Source organism: Dendronephthya gigantea, unplaced genomic scaffold (genome assembly GCF_004324835.1).
Source record: "Dendronephthya gigantea isolate DGI-Jeju-01 unplaced genomic scaffold, DenGig_1.0 000103F, whole genome shotgun sequence".
NCBI classification, from domain to species: Eukaryota; Metazoa; Cnidaria; class Anthozoa; order Malacalcyonacea; family Nephtheidae; genus Dendronephthya; species Dendronephthya gigantea.
This window is the reverse complement of record NW_021163113.1, coordinates 266,734-286,448: the sequence shown is the minus strand read 5'-3', so window position 1 is coordinate 286,448 and position 19,715 is coordinate 266,734. Positions and strand designations below refer to the sequence as shown.

The 19,715-nt window shown below is 36.2% G+C and overlaps 2 protein-coding genes across 2 annotated transcripts; both read left to right on the top strand.

Moving 5' to 3' along the window:
• Positions 1–9,735: 9,735 nt before the first annotated feature.
• On the top strand, positions 9,736–11,767 carry LOC114534565 (zinc finger MYM-type protein 1-like). The gene is made up of 2 exons (XM_028556027.1): positions 9,736–9,854; positions 9,942–11,767. Exons 1-2 carry the CDS (start codon positions 9,803–9,805, stop codon positions 11,753–11,755), a joined length of 1,866 nt encoding a protein of 621 aa, XP_028411828.1. The 5' UTR covers positions 9,736–9,802; the 3' UTR covers positions 11,756–11,767.
• Positions 11,768–13,452: 1,685 nt separating this feature from the next.
• Positions 13,453–18,364, top strand: LOC114534588. The gene is made up of 13 exons (XM_028556050.1): positions 13,453–13,611; positions 14,010–14,096; positions 14,279–14,455; positions 14,965–15,110; positions 15,351–15,462; positions 15,564–15,647; positions 15,831–16,011; positions 16,098–16,187; positions 16,288–16,353; positions 16,449–16,518; positions 16,627–16,695; positions 16,775–16,962; positions 17,389–18,364. The coding sequence occupies exons 1-13, from the start codon at positions 13,453–13,455 to the stop codon at positions 18,066–18,068; spliced, it is 2,109 nt and encodes a 702-aa protein (XP_028411851.1). The 3' UTR covers positions 18,069–18,364.
• The last annotated feature ends 1,351 nt before the right edge of the window (positions 18,365–19,715 follow it).

Below are 19,715 nucleotides of genomic sequence, written 5' to 3'. Positions count from 1 at the left end.
AAGACCAATTTTTCTCGCAAGGCCAGCTTGGAAACACGAAGAACGTTCAAGCGACCACCTGAATCGTTTTTTGCTGCAATTTGGTCCTTCGACGGTTCGAAGGGTCAGAACCGCGGGGGGGGGGGGGTGGTATTGATAAATATATTCACTTCAGTATTGTTTTTTAATTGATTGTTTTTCGGTCTGGTAACTCCAACCACTGTAAACTTTCTTCTGCGACCCCTGCACACGACAGTACAATTGAGCCACCTTCATTAATTACACCTGCAATAATTCGTAGCATTTAGATGGTTAAGGGGCTGTTTACATGCGCCCTGTTACCCGAGATTCAACGTACCGTGAGATGACTTTCAGGTATTGGGATAAGTCCTTATAACACCAAACAAGCACATGCTATTGTTGTGGTAATTACACTACAGTCAGGATCATATTATCTGCTCATTTCAAGACCTCAAAATCATCTTAGGCCTCGTTGAATCTCGGATAACTGGGCTGATATATACAGCCCCTAACTATGATATTAATTTGTCGTACCTTGGCCAATTGGCGTTGTCATGTTTGCTGTCATACTTGAAGTGACAATTGTTCTCGTGGCTGAAACTGAAATTCAGAAAAAAGGATTAGAAAAGAAAATCAAGAATGAATTCCTGATTAATGAAGTGACTCGACGCAGTCTTTCGAGATAGATTTTAGCTATCTGTCTTTGGAATTAACTAGTTTTTTAACCCAGGTCACGAACATGGCTACAATGACAGAATGACAAAAATGAAATGTCAATGTACTTATTGTAATTTTTTTCCTATAGTCAAATGAGCTGGAAGGTGTTAGATCAAGAAACCACCATTTTTCTACAAAATGACTGCTCCCTTCCACTAGTTCTCTTCAATTGAAATTGTAGACTAACAATACAACAACAATAACAAAAAAACATCATGACAAAGCGCATCAAGCAATGTAAACAAAGAAAAAGACAAAGAAATCATAAAACATATACAATAACAAAAACATTAACGAACAACAACAACGACAACGACACAACAACAACAACACAACAACAACAACAACAACAACAACAACATGCAACAACGAAATGATAACAGCAAACTGTAAAAATCTAGCACGAAAAAATCTAATAATACCTTTTAATCGTGAACTCTGACTTGCGATGGTAGTTCGTTGTGTCGAGAAACCATTTGCGATAGCAGAGCAGTTTTGGATGACTTTATGCCATGAATAACTTTTGTCGGCCTCGGGTGTGAAACGTTAGTTGTGGTGTTAACTGATGATTCTACATAAGAAAATGAAAACAAAGGGGAATAATATGAATATTTTCGAAAATAATTCACGATAACACGGTACTAAAATCACGTGCAGTTATGTGTCGATTTACTTTTAATGGCTATTAATTTGCCATCTAAAATAATGGAGAGCAAACTATAACATTACTTGCTATAGTACAATGTAGTGAATGAAATATACCGTAACAGAAGATTGCTATATAAACAGCTCGATTATAATTAATATACTTGTATCTTAAAATGAAATACAATTATCACAATAGCCACCTAAACGCAGATTAATAATCACTTAAGCCTGGTTTTCACTTGCGACGCAAGCGTATAGGCAAAAAAACAGTCAACATGCAATGAAACGTACGACGGAATTAAGCATCGGCAAAACATGAAGCATAAGCATGCACAAGAATATATTCTTGCTTTGTCATTTTGCATAATATTTATATTTAAGTCGAAATGATTGATCTCGTTTATGTTATGCATAAGAACGAGGCTTTAGTGTATTATAAAGGAGTATACTTTAAAAAAGAATCGTACCCTTTGACTGTGCGTTTGTTAACATCCCACAGCACATAAAAATTATTAGAAATGGAAGGAATTTCATCGTCCCCAATATCTTCATACTTTATACTTAGATGTGGATTATCTAAAGAAAGAATAAAGATTTGTCAGTTAAAAAACTACAATCATAAAAGCTACTATCTGCTACTGTAGGAGTTATCGATCGGGGATATTGTTACTAAACACTTTTCACTGCAGGGACACTTCACAATCAAATTATAAATCTGCAATTTCCGCGCAGAATTTGTCACAGGGATTTAAGGCTAAAATTACACAGAATTTTATTTTATTATTGGCAGCATATAAATCAATGATTCCATCCAAATTATGTTGATATATAACATACTGTATTTGCACTTGGACTGTTCATATCAAAGATAGGGTCAGAACGAGGAAGTTAACTAAATATTCGGGCTATCAGCCACTGGCCGGTACAAGTAAATCGCGGTAGTTTCTTCAAACCAGCTCTAAACAACTAAAGTACCAATGTGCATATCTTAGTTGGCATGCGCATGAAGGTTTATAAATTTTTTCGGTCGAGGAAGAATATAACGTGTTATTGTAAGTTATAATTTTGAAAACTAGTGTCTGCAATTAATATAATCAAATTAATATAATAAAATAAAAAATAGAATATAATATAAAATCAAATATAATTATGCATTTCTGAAATTTTATTCTGCGCGATTTGTATAGTTATTGCGACATCGCAAATTCCTATCGCTTAATGCGATTGACCTGCTCTTTCTTCAGAAGCTCGACATTCTTAAAGATAATACATTATCTTAAACATGTAGTGACCAGTATAGCTAGATATGCAAGTATAGCTAACATGTAGTGACTTTCGATGATTGAAATTTTTCGTAAATTTTTATCAATTGAAAGGCCTAAAAGCTACCTATATAGCAACCATTAAACCCAAATTTGGCTTAATCTGGAAATGTATCTATTTAATCTTCATTTCATAGCATAAGCACAGGGAAAAAGATACAGAGATGTTAAATATTCGCAAACCAAATAAGTTCCGCGGGCAATTATACACCGCTTCGCTCAATGCCAAAATCGAAAGACGATTGACTACAATATATGTTGTCTTTCCAGCACATACGATAATCGTAAGATAATCGCATAGTTCTCGAATTTCTTTATTGCTTAATCCGCCTACGAAAGCTCTGCCTCAGCTTGAGGAAGAATTGAGGAAAGAAATGCCTTTCTCAGACAATATGGTATAAGCATATTATTTCCTTAACATATCAAATTACTGCATTAGTATATAGACAAATTAAAATCAAAATCTTTAGCTCATTTGCTGCTATTTTAGGTGCAATATTTTCTTTACTGACGTAAACGAGTTATAGACAAGTTACCAATGTTTACATGATGGTATAACGTGGAAAGCTGGCGCATTTAAACGGATATTCGCTCGTTCACATCTATCAAAAGAAAATCGCATCAAAATATCACTGCAAAAACCACCTGGGTGAATTATAGCCTCGTCAACTAAGAACAAAAGCAACAAGTTAACCTGTTTCCTCTGACAAAGCCCAAATGTATCCTGCTAACAAGTAGAACAAAATGGTCATTATAATCAAACATGCCGAATTTGCAACGCCATTTGTGTTAAGTAACACCTTCACTGCCCTAATTTAGTACCATAAATCCGTTCAAACTCCGGGATATACTTTAATTGGATTCACTAGTTTTAAATGCACTTATTCACTGAGTCAGACTGTTATTAGTGACTATATTTCATGATATTAATTGTTTACGATATACTGCATATAAATTCTATATGTAGTCACGCATGAAGTACGTTGGCGGCTATAGAAAAATATCTTTCTAAATTTCAACGTATTATGGTTATGAAGTTTGACAAAATGCTCAATATGTATCATACATTATTAGACTAACGTTAAAATGTCCAATATAACAACAAAGTTGAGACGCTTTGCTTACAGAGGCTTGATTTCATTATCGAATATCTTCCGGCCAGTTGGATGCCAAACGCTAGCCACTTCACATACAATATTATATATTTCACCATGAATTGGAACAGAACGTACCTGGCAAAACTCGTTTGGTCTTGTCGAAGAAATAAAGCAGGCTTAACGACGAACAGCGTCGTCCACCGACGTTTGTATTCTATAAATTCCTTTCCAGAGATTAAGCCTTGGCAACAGATTGTATATGAACTTCCTTGTTCCTGTTAGTGCATTGGAAACCCCCTAAAAGATAAAAATAGTTTAAGATGTGACATCATATGATCATGAAAACGCTCGAGCCGAGGAACCGTATGTTTAGAACAGGTGAAACTATGTATACGTGCATAGTAAAAATGGTGCGCATTTTGCAGGGTTGAAAATATATATGCATGCATGCATGTGTTAGGGACTAAATTAATCTATAGAAGTAAGAGCACGCTATACGTTTGATTTATTACACAGAGGAAGTGAGAGATCGTTGTTGTACGTATTTTCGTATGGTGATATAAAATGATAAAACTAAAAATGCAGTATAATTATTGTGGTTACTGCATGACAGAATGCATGGTAAGGTCCTGAAACGGCTGTCTCAAATACGTTGATACTGGTGAAAAGCTGCGGTCTTATGCTTACGCCATATTTATAATTGTAGATGACTTATTTCATGCAAAGCTGCTCCTTTTCAGTTTGTCCTCCATTTTGATGTTTGGTATGTGACAAAAGTCGACCTTTCGTAATGAGTGCATGCAGTGAAAGCAACTCGACTTTGACAGAGCCATGGTTTAAGAAAATTCCGCTCGATTTCATTAATAGATACAATCGATATCGAATAGATATATCGATTAGACGGATTAGTATATATATCGTATCAACTAGTGCCTTATTCTTCAAATACAAAATCAATATACAAAATCAATACAAATGAACTGTATTTTTGATATTTCGATGCGCTTTCGTATCCTTCATAGACAGGAATACAATAAATACAGCTTTCTTGCCCCGTTTGACCCCAAAAAGCAAAGTTATGTCTCTGAGTGTAATTGAATATGCGGCTATGTTGAATTGTAATCTAAATTTACCTGTTCTAGCGGGCTTAAAGCGTTGAAATTCGGGATCAAATTGCAAAAATCGTTTGTAAGAATGTGCAAGAGACTAATCCAGATAATAATAATCAAGTTCATGTTATGACATGTAGTTTATTATGCTAAGTCGAGAATCATAAAGATCCGCAACAGGGAATAAAAGCAAACAAACTCTGGTTTAAATCATATACCCTTTTGATCTTCATAAATATAGAACGTTTTAATGACGTAACGTACAATGCTGTTTATAAAAATTTGACGTTAAATGTAATTTGAGTTGAATTAATTGATTAATTAAGAAATCTAGCATCTCATTGCGTTGATAACCTTCCCTCACGTGCCTTGCCATTTGTTCTTTTAGCTGTTCGTCTTCAACCCAGTTGTTATTTCGAAAGTACGCCATGTTCGAAAAAATGCCCGCAAGGTATTGTGGTATACTGTGGCAGCTCTAGGCCGTGTGGAAATTTGAATTTACTTTCAAATTATTTTAACTTTATTTTAATGTTAAAAAATATTCTATTTAATTGGATTTTCTTTTGTTTTAAATTACTTTTATTTGAAATTCTTTTCAATTTGATTAATTTGATTTTATTTTGGAAAAATTGAGTGGCAGTTCTCGGCCACCATACATGAAACACGAACTTCAATAATAAAAATAAAAAACGGATTATTTTCCAGAAGAGGAAACGTTTGTTATTGTTAAAGTGGTCAAGTTTAAAGTTGCCTTAACATACACTGTAAAGGATTTGACCGCTATTTCTCCGACTAGTTTCCTTTTTGTGCATGAGATGCGGAATACACTTCCTTGTACCCAAGCGCTTTAGTATTTACATTATAAGGGCCTAAGTACGAGGCTGCAGCTTAATACACGAATTCCACATATGAGTTTCAAACTTGGAAAGCTCTGAAGGCAATCACACAATGTTTGCACACCTAAACTATTATATTTGTTAATATGTACAATTTAAAGTACAAGCAATATTGAAATGATTTGTGTTTTGACAAGACGGTACCCAATCGACGAAAATCGTCAAACCTTTTTTGTATATTTCATAGCGGTATCTAATTATGGCCGGGTGTGGTAAACCTTATCTAAATTCGTTTAAGAGAATAGTTTGCGGGTGGCATGGTCAATTGATCACAATAAAAAGCTTTTGTTTGGAAGCTTAAAAAGGCTGCTATCGCGGTTTAAACTATTCTCCTTCAGGCTATTATTCAATGAGAAAACTCAAAGGCTTTTTCTCAAAACCAATTTAGGTCTGGCCTTTCAACTTTTGGTATAGTCTTCATATGATTATATCCAATCTACAAACAGTGATTTCAGTGTGTAAGAAATTAATATATGGATCAAGTACGGAGTAATTAACTATAATACAACATAAAATGATGAAGAGAAGCACTTCGTCACTAGTCTTGCAGAAATTTAAACAAAGCATTTCAATTCGATATTTTACAACAAAAATCATAAAATCAACTGATTTTTGATCAAGCACATGACAATTATATACTTGATACGACTACCGTATATGAACAAAAAGTCGAGAAACGTCAAAGCCTATGTATCACTCACGTTACTAATACTGTTATATTTGAAACAAATGTTTATAAATTATAATTGGATGATTGCCTTAGTGTAAAATTGAATACTGACTAGTCGGCATGCCGATGTTATGATTTGTTGTCATGACAAACTCGTGTTCCGGGTTGTTAAAGTGCAGAGGCGGATATGTTTTCAATGAAAATATTCAATCCAGAGAGCTTTCAATTGTGGCATCAAGGATTTCTTTATTCACAGGGATTTGCGTGAGGCACATGCAGTCGGTTGCCAATATGTATATGTGCTTGCGCCAAAAGCACTTGAAGTTTTCACACTCAGTTCCAAGGAAACATTGCATAAAACAAAGTAGCGATTGGAATATAAAATAGAATCATTATAGCCAAACGCCATGATAAAAGTTGTTCCATAAATAAACAAATATGCAACGTAATTGGGTCGCCAATTAATTTTGAAGATGTAAAGACATGCACTTCTCGAAAAAAATATCGTAGTGGTCTTCATGATGATGTAGATATACAACACTTACAAGTATTTTAAACTCTAAAACTTTATTTTGAACTATAGAATATTGCAGAAATCATCAAAAATACGGGAATAGTTTCTTATAATTGTTATCAGTAAATTGTAGACAAAGAAGCACAATTTATGAAGACGACCGTATATATACATATATATCTGCAGAAAGTTAGTTTTGGGTGCATGTCAGCATATACCGATCGATAAACCACACGATAAAGCCCAAGTAATTCTGAAGGTTTCAATTTGAGGCTAAGTGCTTTCGTCAAGAAGGACAAAATTAACGAAGTTTCGTTGAGAAAACGTTGCGAAATTTCAATTATCGTACAGATTTGTCTAGATAACCAGATTTGTCATGAAAAAGGATGCCACATGCTAGGTTTGTTTTTGAAAATTATATCATAATTGGAAGATAATTGAATACGCTCGATCGTGTCTTCAACAATCCGGCTTTGCATATTGTTGAAAGCCAGAATATACCAACGCATTCCCACGCCTACATCGAATTTCACTTTTATCTTCGGAATTCCCTGTTTTCAAATAGCGGTCAATTCTAAATTACTACAAATTCCGCCCGGAGATTAGGAATTACACCCGGGTATTGTGACAGAACATTCAATGTTCCTTGGACGTTTAATGGTCATGGTGTTTGTACGCATGCGCGAAGTTTGAACGAGTAGAGAAGGGTAATGTACAACTTTCTGATTGGCCTAGACAAAAAGTTTGTATTTCAATGAGAACGTCAGCATTTTAACTGTCATTTTTCAATTTTTTTTAAAACATATTTCTTGAACTTTAATCAAAATGAAATATGGAATCAAATACAATTATATAAACACTGGGAAAAGATTAAAATATTATCAGAACACAGAAACAGTTGGTGAAATAGGAACGACGAGCGGAGAAATGGGAACGACTCGTAGTTTATAATCCTTGAAGTGGTAGGTGTCTATTTTGTTTATTTCATGTTTGCTGTAAGAATACATTTTATTTTTATCAGTACGGGCTTGGTTCAGTATGTCTTTTTACGACGACCTACCCAACCATTTAAGGCTTTACATCATCGCTTAAACTTTAAAAAGAGTTATTGAACGCCCACACATACCGGACGCGATGCGGCAACGCGACGCGAATTTTCAGTTTTTAGAAGCCCATAAATAAATTTCTGGCAGCAAAACTTGGAATCTATGTACGCCAGAGCCACCCGTTTCACCTATTCTAAAACGCTATAGAGCGTATATTCTAAAATTTAGAACAGCGCTCGATAGCGTCACTGAGTTGCAACCTGAGCAACCCACAACGGGCATTTGCCCGCGAAGACAACATCAACATGGCGCCCAAGCGAACTCGAAGTGGTAGTGTGAATAAACCAAAACGTTTTAAACCCGTTAAACTGCGCGTGCTTTCAGTTTCCACAAGTGGAAGCAAACGTGCCGGTAGCATCTTTCTGAAAACATCATCAGACAATGTTTCAAGTGCTCATGGTGATGAGATATCTACCAGCAATTTGCCCTCGCTCTCGATGGATACCGATCATGATGATCATGGCGATGATCGTGATGATAATGGCGATATTCTTGGTGACCGTAGTACTTCTGACTTATCACAACATCAGTCAAGACGATTACGGCAATACAGACAATGGGAAGAAGTCAGGGAGAAGCTTGTTAAATCTCGCTACGAACGAAATGCTTTCACAGCCAACGATGTACAGTGCTGTGATTGCACAGCATTCGCCGAAACTCGTTGCCTCGACTGTGGTCACGATATTTATTATTGCAGAAACTGTGCAATTAACAGTCACAACACAAGGAATCACTTCCATGTTTTAGAAATATTTAAGGTACATGAATTTATTAATACGTTTGCAAATTGCAAGCTGAGTCAGAGTCTCCCAAAGTCTCCTTCTAGTTCCATTCAATTGCTTGCTTGCTTGCATGAATCAATATGCATTTCATTATTTTACTGTCTAACCATTGAAATTTTGATGTTGTCCACCAACATGGTAGCAGTAATGTCACTTCAATTTTTTAATGGCTGATCTGGATTTTGTGTGTTTTGTTAAATTGTGTCATTCCACACCACACACTGTTTTTGCTTTGGTGGAGTGGTTACCATTACCTAAAAATTTACAAAGCAAGTTAGTGGTGGGATGCAGGGGCGGATTTTCTCGGGGGGTGCAGGGGGGTGCGCACCCCCCCAAAATTTTCTAGCACCCCCCCAAAAAAAATTCTAAATGTTTACGGAAATTTTTACTTTGCGTATATCTTCGTTGTTATTTACAACACTGCCAAAAAATTTAGTGTAACTATAAATACATTTGATGTTAACATCTCCAAAAAGTTTGAAGATTGAAGAATAGATCCTACAAAGGCTACATAGAATTTTAACTTTGTGTAATTTTAGTATTTTCCGACAGTCATTCGCATATGAAATGTTCGACCTTTGACCTTGTTTACGTTCGCCAGATAATGTTGCATGCCAACTGTGTGACAATGCAATATTTAAGTACCTGCTGTATGATGTAATCACACATGGTTCAACTTTGCGATTGGCCTTTAATGGAATTTGCTTACTCATAGTGTGTTATGTCAGATTATTTTTGGTTAATTAAGTCATATTTTACCCTAACGGTCGGTATAAAAGCCGGTCACTTTATACATTATTCATGAGTGTTAGTGAATCGTGAAGAGTCTGAAGAACATCTAATATAGCTGAATTTTGTGAAATATTTTGTTTTCAATACCAAAACACAACGTGAGTGATTTTTCATTTGCGAATTGTTGGACAAACCGAGTAGAGAGAACAATGAAAAGGCGCCAACCGTCGCTTACAGATTTTTTCCACAAGAAAAACAAAGGTTAGTGTCATCACAGTATTCTGCAATATTATTTATTGAGAAATTGGGCCGACTCGACTGTATGTTGCTGATCACACTATTCTTCAGTTCCAGAATCGAACCCACATGCACAACTGGCAATTGATCAAGATCAATATCCAGAACTTGAAGATGAACAAGATGAACATGAGACTGGACGAGACAATGCTGAGCGGGATAATGCTGAACCAGATGGAGTTCAACTTCATACAATTTGTGATCCTGAAGAGACTCAAGAGAGATCCACCCCTGAAACTAGCCAAGCAAGCTCCTGTGATCTCGATCAAGAATTGGACAAACCATCACAACCGAAGCTCCAGAAATTTCCAATAAATACAAACTTTTCAAGCAAAAAAACGAGATCTTTCAACGCAAACTGGTACAACCGCTTCGACTGGCTAGAGTATAATGTTCAAAGCGATGCAGCATTTTGCTTTGCTTGTAAAAACTTCTGCTCAAGAAATTCCGCAGACACCACATTTACCGTAACTGGCTTTAGAAAGTGGACTAATGCGCTAGATAAAAACAAAGGTTTTACGAAACACCAGAAATCAGAAGTTCACAAAAATTGCTACGAGAAATGGAAAGCAAAGGCCCGAATATCAGACGGAATAGATACAAGTATACTTGAGAAACTGGTTCCCGATCAAGCGAAAACAACTCAAAATAACAGAGATTACTTTAAACTTCTGTTCCAGTACGTAATTTGGTTTGCAACGAACGAAATAGCATTCCGGGGCCACGACGAGGCAGCTGATTCGAAAAACCCAGGCAACTGGACAACGTTTATCAAGATGCAATTACAGACCAACAAGGAGTTTCGAAGTCTCCACCAAGCGATAACAGAAAAAAGGCTTCTTGTTGACTACACCAGTAAAACGTCTCTTAATGAAATGCTGTCTGTACTCGCGGTTCAGATACGGAAAGAGATATGCCATCAGATCGAAACTGCCGGGTGCTTCAGTGCGCTAATCGACGAAAGCAAAGACAAAGGCAAGAGGGAAGAGCTTGCTTTCTCTGTTCGTTACTACACCAACAAGGTACAAGAGAGATTTCTATCCATGACTGCACTCACCAAATTTGATGCAGAAGCTATCTCAGCAGTTACGAAAGACCTGATCTCTGACGTACAGCAGAAATCCAACGGATCGCCTATTATCAGCCTCGGCGCAGATGGCGCTAGCGTGATGTCTGGCTGGTTAGCAGGAGTCGCAGAACTGCTTCGATCAAGGTATTTTGAATGGCTAGTTTACATCCATTGTACTGCCCATCGTTTGAATTTGGTTGTAGGAGACATGCTAAATGCATCTTTGTCGTCAATGGATGTTATGACCACAATAAAATCCTGCCATACACTGCTTAATAAACCGAAGATCAGACAAAAGTACGAATCACTCCACAGAGAAATGTATCCTGGCAAACAAGTTAAACATATTGTGCAGCAAATCGATGTTCGTTGGGGATGCAAATACGAAGCCGTTAATGTTATATCTGAAAGATTTGATGTTGTCCTCACGACTCTGATAGATGTGGCAAACAACCCCGGTGGAAGTGATGAAGATGATGAGTATCAGTATACGAAGTCACAGGCAGAAACAGCAGCTGGACTGTACCACAAACTGATGTCAGGAAAGTTCATCGTGGGTCTGACAACACTTCATAAGTATCTCGGCAAGCTATACTTCCTTAATAAAGAACTTCAGACCGAAAAAATTGATTGGACGGACGTTCAATACGAGCTGACCCGAACTCGGGACTTAATTAACAACATTAAAGATGAGGACATATTCATTGCGTCGAAAGAAATTTCAAGAAAGACTGGAAACCCCTTAGCTCTCTGCGACACAATGCCTATCCACAACTTAGAGCTACAACAGTTATGACTCCCGACGATCAGGATCATCAGGTAAAAGAATTTATGCAGATCTCAATGCAAGCTGAAGAATAAACTCAACGATGAGTTCAATGTCAGATTTGACTCCAAGAACATAGACATCCTTAGAGCTATCAATGCTCTTAATGCAGGTTCAGATACCTACTTGAACTTAAGTGAGCTAGATGTGCTACTGAATACCTTCAGCTGTCTCAACATTAACAGATCTATCCTCGAACTAGAAATCGAAAGAGCTGAAGTTGATTATCGTCTTGGTCTACCAATAAATCCAAACAGGCTTCCGAACTTAACCACTTTAATTGCAGTTAAGAACACCATCTCGACATCAACCGCTTCAGTGGAAAGAGCATTTTCCGGCATGAATCGTGTCTGCACGAAGCTACGATCCACCCTTCTTCCAGAAAGATTAAGTGATCTTTTATGCATTTCGTTAAACAGAGTGTTGCTGATTTACTGGATTTGGACGAAGTCGTAACAGCATGGGGAAACATGCGCAATAGGAGGGCTAAAGTCTAAGTCATGAACTGACTAACTACTAACTAGTCTAACTGCATGTATATAATGTATAATGTACTTATTGCTAACCTGAGAATTGAGAACTTGAACATCTGCACAAATTTGAAATATTGCAAAGAAGTATTGTACAGCAATACAACTAGAATTTATAATTTTTATATATTATATAATATTTTTATTTTATAACTTTATACCACTATTCATTAAGAAAAAAAGATATAAAAAAGTTAATAAAGTAATAATACTTTCATTACACGGGCTGGGTTCACTCATGCCTAAAAAATATACAACAGCCCGGGGCCCCGGGCAAGCTTTGCTAGCGCACTGATGCACCCCCCTAGGAAAATCTGCACCCCTCCTGTCAGATGAGCATTGATCCGCCCCTGGTGGGATGCCATGCTCAGATAAATTAACTTGTAGATAGAAAGTGTAATTACCTTGTTGGTAATTTTGTAGGTAGATAGCTTGCATAATAGCTTCTGCTAGGTATTCTGAACAGATGTGTATGATCACTGAGGTTTTAATAATAATTTGTATCTTTCAATCTGTAGGATGGCTGTTTTCTACCATTCTTTGTTGACCAGAAACCATTGAGCTTATGGCATCAAAGGAATTGTCCTACATCTTGTGCCAGAATTGTTGCATGCATTGATCAACACGGTAAGCCACCAAGTACCAAAATGGTAATATAACATGTCTATTGATATTTTAGTAAATAGTAAAATATCAACCCTAGGCCACTAAAGATATACATTAAGATGCCCAAAAGCATACTGTACAGTAGATCTACAGTTGGACCAGGTATAATAATGCCTTACATATTTGATTCACCAACAGAGAAACTCTGAGTGTCATAGATTTATGTACATAGAGTGTATGATATTGACAATGACATGGTACACTTTCAGCCAGCCTATTGACATATGGAAACTTGTGAAATAATTTGAATATGAAAGACCATGTGGGGAATGAAGGACAATACTTAAATTCAAACCATTTGGCATTTTTGCCAAGTTTGCATACATCAACAGCTAGTGAGCTGACCTACTTTATCAGTTACAGAATGATTCTCAAGTGAGCAATTCTGTATGTTAATTTTACCCAGGGCGACAGCATCAGAAGCAAATCCTTTTTTGTGAATGTGAAAGTGATGTCGTGACCCTATGGAAGATGCATTTATGGCCTAACTCTGCAAAACGCCCTATTGTAGCTTATCACATAAAGCTGATGGAGTTGGCAGAAGCACTTGTTTTGGAATGTCAAGTTTCTCTGCAAAAGTTCTGTGACATGTTGACTGTCCTCAATAAATCAACTCTTTTCCCAAAATGGGTAAATTTTGTTAATTTACTATAGAATGTTCTTACTACTTACTATGGACTGTAAGATTACAATTGTCAATTTGTGTTTGATGTTCCTGTGACAACAGTGATGACAACTTATACAGTTGTCATTACTGTGATGATATACCACAATGACTAAACTTACCACTGCAGATAGGATACATGAAAGGGAAATTCATCTCATATTTTCTGTATTCAATACTGTAGGTGAAAAATGTTTACTCTGGTCTCAACAGCGATTCCTTTGATGAATTTAGGTACTGGTAACTGCATTTTGTGTACTGTTAGATTGGGTAATACCCTAATAGAATAATATAACTACAGAATGCATGTATATATTCCTTAAACATTTTCATACTAAGTCATACTGTCACTGTATTTGTGTAGATATCACCAGTATATGATGAGAGATGGTTCACCATATTGGCAAAAACCCCAGAAATTTCTAGAAGTATCTGCCCTCTTTGTCCTAAGGTAAGTTTCGGTTTACATTATTACTGTGTTTCACCTAATATGTGCATGTGCAACTTCATCCTCAAATGCCCATTGTATACTATCATGGGCCTATTTTTTTCTCTTGAACTGTACTTGCATGTACTATCTAAGCCATATTAATTTCCTTAATATGCATGTAGATGTTGTGATATCTTTTTTAGGATGGTAAATCAGGAAGCATTGTGGAGTGTATGGATGGCTGTTTTGGGCTTGTGCGGAAGAAATCTGCAGGCACTGATATTTACCCATCCAGACACAAAACAACCATGTTTGCTGATCAAAATGATGTTGACAATTTTGTTCAAAGTTACACAGCAAATGCCAAAGAATCAAATGTTGTGAGTACAAGGGTATACAGTCTATGCTATGATAATATAATTATATATATACATATATATATATATATATATATATATATATATATATATATATATATATATATATATATAAATAGTTTGACAACAGGAGGAATTGTAACCACTTGTAGGTATAAAACATTTTTATTTACAGACAAACGTTTTCGCTTGTGAAAGCTCTTCAGGTCTGATGTATATACATAATATATAATAATAATAATACGCAAGTAATAGTTATAAAGAACGATTCATTTGACAAGTTGAAGCTCATGTAAATAATAGAAGGATACTCTGTATATTTTGTAACATTTATTGCACGAACATTTTCGCTATATAAAGCTCTTCAGGTGCTATTACATCACTCTTATAAATTTCTATACTATACTGTAGGTCACTCCAAGCTTTTACACAATACATGGGGCATATAATATGCACAGATGTGTGTATTAATTATTGGACAGGTTAATTGTAAACTGTATAAACCTTATCAGGAATGCAATGAATTTAAAGCTGGAGAAGTAACTGACATGCTCAGGTCAAAAGGGAGAAACAAACTCTATGATGAAAAGGGTGTTTTTGGACGTGTTTGCAGACACGATTTCCCAAAAGGCTTCCTCAACATTAAACATGGAGAAAGGTATATGATTAAGTTGGTATTTGAGTAAGTTTGCACTGATAATGAATGGCTGTCAGAACAACACTTTACAAAAACCAATAGTGTACTGCAGTATATTCATTTATTTTCTCCAACTTGGTCTTCCCATATGTCATTTTCATATACTGATCGTGGTACAACACTTTAACCATGAATCACGCAGGACAAAATGTCTTAAAAATAAAAAACTATTGATAAAAAAACTATTTTTATTCTTTATAGGATAGCTTATTCCGTGTACGAACTACAGCGTCTATTAGACAATTATGATGGGACAAGTGTTGATGTAAAGATTACATATGATATTGCATGTACATTGGAAGCCCATTTGAAGGTACTGTACTGTTAACAGTAAAAAATTGATTTCTCCAGCCACATCACTAGTTTAACACCAGGTATATGGTAATAGCTAATGCACGCTGTACTGTGTTGTAGAAAAATGAGAGGGAAGACATTCTTGACAAAGTTGATTTAGCCATACCAATTTTCCACTGCTATGGACACAAGTCATCTTGCCAGGTAATGTATAGACATTCCATTATTATGAACCATGTAATTACTTTGAGAAAAATAAAGCTTCTATGTCTGATATCCCCTGTAAAATACTGAATGGTTTTATTATGATAATGCTATGAATTCAGACTTCTAATTAGTTTGGTATACAATATTTATTCTTTCTGACAAACTCCATACCCATGCTAGATACAGTTCAGCCCAAGGCGACTACAAGGCTATGGTTTAACTGATGGTGAAGGAATCGAAAGGTTGTGGTCATATTTAAGAGGTTTCTCTTCAATGACCAAGGAAATGAGCCCCGGGCGACGTACAGATATGTTGACCGATGCTTTGCTGCATTATTCCTCACGCCAGCTTCGTACATGTGGTACTGCAGTATCTGCTGTTTATATATTACATTATGCTTATTATGTACAGTATACGTTATGCTTAAACTATTAACCTCTCTAATAGGATTTCAACTTGCGAACAAGCTAAAGAAATGTCCAGTACTTCTTCAAAACGCATTGTTGCAATTGGAAGAACTGTTCTCTGCGTTATCCGGTGTAGTAGCTAAAAATTTGATTTGTTTGGTACAAGGTGTATATACTGTACATATGACACATCCGCAAAAATAATTGTAACAATTAAGTTTCAATCGTAGTTCCATATGATGGAGAAGTAATTAAGAAGTGGATGAAAGATGAGGAAAATCTGATTTTAACGAGAGGTTTGTTGCTGATGACTTGTGTCTTACACGTACAGTACATTGTTGTTTCTAGTTTACTAACAATTCTTCTGTATGCTGTATTTCAATACCTATAGCCAAAACCAAATTCACTTTGACGTGGCAGCAGAAGTACGTTCAGAATCTAATTCATTTGAATCAGCTGAGGTGCGTTCCCTTTTCGATAAAGGAACTTGTACGTACGTACATGTTGTCATGATTGTACTTTATTATTACACAGGTTTTTCAACGTTTTCGTATGTTCTTTAATTACAGATTGAATGTTGCATCTATTGAGGAAGGCGCACATGACCAACTGGTTGAAGTGGTTAAAAAAACAAAAGAGTGAGAGAAATTAAGATTCATTCTAACCTACATAATTTCTTTTTTGATCCTTTTATTTTGCAATGACCTAACCATCTAGGGTCATGAAGACACTGAAAAGTATTGAGAAGTGTAACAAGCTGCCGAAGAGGTGGAAACCAGGTGAAGCACATTTTAATGCGGCAGCTCTTGGTTTGGAAAATCAAAGACGGGATACAATTGTGGAGCAGACGTATAATATGGCAGTGGAGAGGATGTTTCTTATTTCTCTTAAAAGAAAATATTCAGGTAAAGGCTAAAGCGGTCTACCAAGATAACCGTGTCTGGTGTGCTGTTACAGTTGCTACATGTGGTACCAGAAGCGGAAAGTACGACATGTACATGCATCGTATAGGACTTCTCTAAATTTAGTCCACTTCTGCTGAGGACTAAATTTATAGATAGTACAAGGTAGAAGTATTATACTGTAGCTTCCAAAACGAACCAATATTTGGCGAGAAATTCCAACTTGAATTTCGCTAGTGTTCCAGGAATAAATTGCAATGAAAATAAGAATTCAGCATTACTAACGATGTGAATTTCTTTCGTCTTTGCTTTATGAATTACTGTCAGTAATAATGTATTTGAGAAGCGAAATACAAATTGCATGGTAACTTTAGCAGTTTGTCAATTAATACTCTATAACTATATTAATGCTTTTGGTTTTACTACCAGATGGTCAAGCAATAGCAACGAAATTATCGAAGCAAATAAACAGAAAAACAAATGCGATCAAGAGTACGGTCACCAAGTATAATGCCTCCTTAGCTGCTTTGCAGGAATTGGTTGATGGATTGCCCAAAGAGTTGAACTTTGACGAAGCTAAGGATCCTGAGTCTAGTCTTTACAGAACATATTGCGACGAGAGTACTGTTGAGAGTGTCCCTTTTTCTGTGAAAAGGTCTGCAATTGACCTACAAAATTTCTTAGATCGATGCAAAGAGGAGCAGCAACTCTTGTTGAAGGAAATGGAAATGCTATTTGACCATTATTTGAAAAGAAGAGATTGTCTGGAAGAGAGTTATCAACTTCACTCGCAGAACGACTGCAGACTTTCAAATGGGATTTGTACTGTGGTGAAAAGTGAAATTTGCGAGACAAACAATATTTTGCTTTCCTTAGGAACCACATTTCGTAATCATTTAGATGCACCTATTCTTGACACAATTTCTGGGATTACTGCTACAACATCTTCTCATCTGTCGACGTCCTTGTTCCAGGAGACTATTGAAGATGATGAAATCGCAGTTATAGAAGAGCAGGTTATAGAAGATCTTGTTGATTTGTTAGATGGTGAAGATGACGACGATACTGCAGCTCATTATCAAAGTGATTGTGATGGTGGTAATGTTTGATGAACATTCCACAACATGAACTAGAACAAACTGTAATAATAGTGGTATTCTATATGTAGCGATTTATGCCTAGAAAATGTACAAATGTGTTAGTTTACCTCAATCCAGCGACAATGAGTGGGTGGCACCCCATGATACCCCTGCCATTGAGCAGTTAATACGGAACTCCTTCCGGGGGACTGGAAGCCCTGGTTAAAAATATTCTGCTAAACGTTTCTGGCATGGTGTCGCAACGGTGTCGCTTATGCAATAGTGACATTATGTTCAGAAACCATTTGATTCGAGCTTTGAAATGTTCTAAAATTTAAAGAGGTCCTGCAACATTTATTGCCAGTATAGTAATCAGAATATATGTTGACAAGTGCGTTATGAGTAATCCATAAGCAACCCGCAACTTAATAATAAAAGTAAACTAGAAATAATCAAAGATTTGGCACGTGCGTTCGATTTTTTTATTACCAAAATTTAATGTCGAAAACGAACGCGAAAATGTGCGCAACAATAAAAAATTTCCAAATAAAACGGAATAACACGATGTCGTTCCCATAATAACTTGAGAAATTACAGTACACTACAGTAGTAAGAAATTCCAAAACTAGTGTAAATACAAAATTTCAGAGCATTTGAATAAAATTAAGATGAACTTTGAATTCAGGGTGGGTAGATTTTATGAATAAATAAGCCAAATATATTAACATAACATTTGTTTTCTTTGTTTAAAACAAAGGAATCAAAGGGCCGCCAATAACAATGTTTGGCTTATTTTTTTCAGTAACTTACCAACCCTGTTTGAATTTTGGGGTTCGTGTCGCTCGTATCAGGTATAGACCTAATCACCTAAGAGGGCGAGCGTGAAAAGCACCCCAGATGAAAAGTGCGACTATCTTAACGAAACTTTGCACAACGTTTTGTATCACGGAAACTAGTGTAAATACAAAATTTCAGAGCATTTGAATAAAATTAAGATGAACTTTGAATTTTGGGGTTCGTGTCGCTCGTATCAGGTATAGACCTAATCACCTAAGAGGGCGAGCGTGAAAAGCACCCCAGATGAAAAGTGCGACTATCTTAACGAAACTTTGCACAACGTTTTGTATCACGGAAACTAGTGTAAATACAAAATTTCAGAGCATTTGAATAAAATTAAGATGAACTTTGAATTTTGGGGTTCGTGTCGCTCGTATCAGGTATAGACCTAATCACCTAAGAGGGCGAGCGTGAAAAGCACCCCAGATGAAAAGTGCGACTATCTTAACGAAACTTTGCACAACGTTTTGTATCACGGAAACTAGTGTAAATACAAAATTTCAGAGCATTTGAATAAAATTAAGATGAACTTTGAATTTTGGGGTTCGTGTCGCTCGTATCAGGTATAGACCTAATCACCTAAGAGGGCGAGCGTGAAAAGCACCCCAGATGAAAAGTGCGACTATCTTAACGAAACTTTGCACAACGTTTTGTATCACGGAAACTAGTGTAAATACAAAATTTCAGAGCATTTGAATAAAATTAAGATGAACTTTGAATTTTGGGGTTGGCGTCGCTCGTATCAGGTATAGACCTAATCACCTAAGAGGGCGAGCGTGAAAAGCACCCCAGATGAAAAGTGCGACTATCTTAACGAAACTTCGCACAACGTTTTGTATC